The sequence below is a fragment of the Atta colombica genome, unplaced genomic scaffold (genome assembly GCF_001594045.1).
Source record: "Atta colombica isolate Treedump-2 unplaced genomic scaffold, Acol1.0 scaffold65, whole genome shotgun sequence".
Classification (NCBI taxonomy): Eukaryota; Metazoa; Arthropoda; class Insecta; order Hymenoptera; family Formicidae; genus Atta; species Atta colombica.
The window spans coordinates 294,529-298,854 of record NW_017259556.1 but is presented as its reverse complement, the minus strand read 5'-3'; the positions used below and the strand labels follow the sequence as shown (position 1 = coordinate 298,854).

General features: G+C 31.2%; 1 protein-coding gene across 1 annotated transcript in view; it reads right to left on the bottom strand.

The window, feature by feature from the left end:
* Positions 1-1,050, bottom strand: part of LOC108692187 (homeobox protein Hox-B6a-like) — an 8,043-nt gene extending 6,993 nt beyond the window's left edge. The window contains exons 1-2 of the mRNA XM_018200350.1: positions 860-1,050; positions 122-425 (exon numbers count right to left, since the gene is read on the bottom strand). Coding sequence (XP_018055839.1) covers positions 122-425; positions 860-1,050 — 495 coding nt within the window. The remainder of the gene's footprint in view (positions 1-121; positions 426-859) is intronic.
* Positions 1,051-4,326: the final 3,276 nt, after the last annotated feature.

Below are 4,326 nucleotides of genomic sequence, written 5' to 3'. Positions count from 1 at the left end.
TATATATATATATCCCCCCCCACTCACCCATCCACACACATACACACACACACACACACACACAACATATAAATGTTATTTTATAAAATACGGTCTTTCAAAATTGATGAAGAAATAATACATTACCTCGTTCTCGTTGGTGCGAACGTGTATTTTCTCCAAACAACGAATTCGCATGATTCTCATTATGTTGCGAATCCTGCCAAAATTGATATTTGCTCTCATACTCGAGGTCTATATTCTGCAAATGAGGCATCTCCCAAGTGCGAAACATTGTCCCTGTGTTTGTCGTCACACGACGATCTTGATTATTTTCGAATAATAAATCTTCAGGTTTGTTCAAAGGCTTCTCATCTTCTTTTTCATTCAGTTGCTCGATCATCAGATGACAATCTGCTGCATCTTGCTGAGAATATTGCTCCCATCTTACAAAAATTAAACGTTGTACAATACACATTTATGTAATAAGGTATATCGTAATGATAGTTACGATCTTATAATACGAAAAATCATTGAAAAAGTAAAAAATTATAATAGAAACATTTATTAATTATAATAATAAGTTAATAAAAGATATATATAATTTTAGAAATTATGAGTCATATTTTTTTATGGAAGTGAAATATTTGTTTTAATGCAAAATAAAATATAATATTTTTATAAATATAACAAGGTTAATATTTCAGTTTTAATATTGTTATAATAGAGCAACTGTGAAGTATATTGTGCTTCTTAAAGAGTTATCTTCAGAGTATTTTAAAGTATAATTTTCAATAAATAAAATTCTTAAATATTAAATAAACAAAGATATAAAAGAAATCTATTAGTTTTTTATACGTAAAACATATGGGAGTTTTACCTGCACGTGCGATAATTTTGATTGCTGTCGATATTTTGAAGAAAATTGACAACGTAAGGCGGCGGGATTAAACGAGCGGTTTCGTCAGTTGCAATATCAAATCCACCGCAAGGATTTGATGGGTTGCTCCAAGACAACCTATGGTACCACGGTGCCTCACAACTTGTTGATCTTGCATTTTGCTCTTCCATATGAAAAGATAGTATTGGCAGGGTCGATGATAATTCGAAATTATCGGATGTCCGATGGCTATACGCAATCGTGTCTTTTGAACACAACATAGTAACAATAAAGATTTTGACAGTGTCAGTACACGAATTCTTTATACGAATATCTTTATAAAGAATTGACAAAGAAAGATTAGCAAGAATAAAACAACTATAACACAATCAGCAATCAATCCGCAATAACTATTTAACGATTTATTCATGTATTGTTTGTTTTTTTATATTTGATTTATAAAAAGTACGTATTTAAAAAAACAGCGGAAAGATCCTAATTACACTTATATTTACTCCAAGAAAAGAATCTTTCCATAGAATACTATAAAAGGAATTAACTATTGCAATAGCCTTTTTATATTTCTTTGCTCATATTTTTTCATTATGGTTCTTATATATATTTTCTTGGTAAGATTATTATTAATATCTATCTTGGTAAGATTACTAATAATATCACTAATTTTATTAATATAAGCGAGCACAGATTCACCGTAGAATCACTCCGTGCGCGGATGGATGCGAATTGCGTTAGTGCTTACTCGGAAATGTCAAATGAGCACATGTGATGGCGCCGTCATAGGACAGCGAGAATGTCATGGAGAACATCGAGAACGTCGAGAACGTCGGAGGAGAATCATAGGAGTAGGGCCACAGAAGTTCTTCTTCTACATTTCCTTTCAGCTTTTTGGCCAATCCCTGAGCGTGAATCGTTTCTCGCAACCAAAGTGACTGGTCAGCGTTCGCGAAAGAATTCGAAATGGTGACACATGAAACGGCCGAGCCGCTGAGTTTTTTGCTCTGAACTGTACATTTGATGGGGATTAAGAAAACTTTTATATGACGCATGCGAAATACTGTTTTTGCGAATTGTTTTATCCGTGTGCCGATAAATTTTCAATGTTGAGTTTCATGAGTCAAACTTTGGATAAAACAAGTAATAGTCAATTAAGAATGTATTTTAGATAATTGAAATGGTATTTAAAATAAATTAAAAATTTATTTTCAATATGTAAATCTATTACGAAAATTAAAACATATTTTGAAATAAGTTTTTGTATTTTTTGTTTCCAAATTTTCAAATAATTTTTTAAAGTTAGATTAAGAAAAACTTATAACTAGTTCGTGTTTTTCAATCAAAGTTTGAATTCTTATTTATTTTAATACATATATATATATTTTCTTTCATATATCTCAGCACTATCAAACACAATCCAGATTTCTTCCCTCATTTTGAAATACGATGCTAACTTCCAATTGTGAGACAAGTGTGTCATGCTTTATTAGAAAGAAAGAATTCGTTTCGGTTGTCACGATTGTAAAAAATGTTTAAATTTTTTAAAATTTAGCAAAAGGAAGGAAATTGAATCTTGTAAAATATGCTCAAGATTACTAAATCGATTAGTCTAAACATTTTTAATGACTAACTTGTATAAGATTTCAATAAAATTTAATTACAAATTTAATTTTCTTTTAAAATATTTTAAAATTTAATATGAATCTCTCGAATCTCTTGTATTATTATTTATTAATTTATCTTATATAAATATAAATTACATTTATTTTTATTTTCATTTTTCCAGTATTGTCACATAAGTTTAACTGATTTTTTATTAACTTATAAAATAACTTGCAAGTATAAAATAACTTGCAAGAGCAAATATTTTTAGCTCCTTAACAAAGAAAACAATATCGATAAATTTAAGAGACTTTAGGAAAAATTTTAATGATTAATTGACACAATAGTAAACCTTTTTAATTTTTGCATAAAATAATTTAAACAATATATGTATATGATATAATATTAGAAAAATTAAATTTTCTTGCTATTAAATTTAATAAATGATTCTTCTTATTTACATTAACAATGTGCTTTTTAGAATAATATACAAATAAAATAAACTATTTTCTATGTAACTTAATTATTGTAATTGCAAGAATCACATTAATATATTTAATGAGAAAAATGCGGAGAAAAGAAATGAAGTTGTTTTCTTTGTCGAGCCAATTCATTCACGAATTCGTTGTCGGTGTTTCATTGAGGATGGCTATTACTCCGTCAACGAGAAGTCAATCTCGGTAAAGGCTCACCTAAGAAAACACAAAAGTGGTGGGAGGAAAGAAGGAAGGAACGAAAAATTACGGCTGCGCGAGAGTGAGAGAATGGGTGGATGGGGCACCAGCCGGGTCCTTCGACGCGGCACGTTTCGAAAAGTCGACTCCTTCTTGAGGGTCACGCGTCTCCATTAATCATCGGCATTGTTTGGCTTCCTCTGTCGCTTGCACCCCCTCTGAATGCGGCTTACACGCGTTCGATGCCGAAAGAGATGCGACGAGAGGTCCACCATCTCATCGAAGTACTAGGCTATCGCTACAGGAAGCGAAATTCCCTGAAATATGAGACTCCTAGCCATGAAGCGATGCCAAGCGGTCTACGAGGGAACCGCTGTTCGGAAATGTAATGTTTCCTGAATTTCATCTTGCAGCTTTTCAAACTCTTCCGTACCAAATAAGAATTGAAACACATTCAATTTAATTTTTGAAGCTCGCATAACGTCAGAAATCAATAAGCATTGTTCAAATTAATTTCAGATTCTGTTTCTTTGAATGAACGAATTTTAATTAACTTTTTAGTTTTATTTAATGACCGATTTATAGTTTACTAAAGATAGAAATTAAAAGACATAAGCTGCATTTTCCCACGAGTATTATTTTTCAAAGAAGATGCTTAGACGATGTCTCACAAGTTAAAGCCTTTTTTTTTATGAAATCAAGTTCTCCAAGTTTCGTGGGACGTAACATGAAAAAAGAAGATTCCACAATGAACATTTGTTGCAGGCTCTCAGTCGAGTATTTTCAGTTTGAATATAAATCCATGAATGTAGGTGTCTGGCTTTCTCATCAGCAGCCAAATGAAGATTCTCATGCAACTAATTCAAAAGTTAGCGACACTAATGCCGACGCATTTACGGATCATAGCCGCAGCACATTAAGTATACATTAGACACCCACGTGTCCGTCGCGATTATCCAATCAGTCTACTGAAGAAATTAACTGCCTGTTGATGCTATATATAAATCATTGATAATTATAATATTAAATAATGAATGAAAAGGAACTGTTTTATAAATTGCAAGGAATTACAATGTACAATAATTTAAAGAAGTTTACATTTCGTTCATGTCAAAATTTTTGTCAATTCATGGAATTAAATCCGATATAAATAACGAAAGACTAAAAATGTGTATT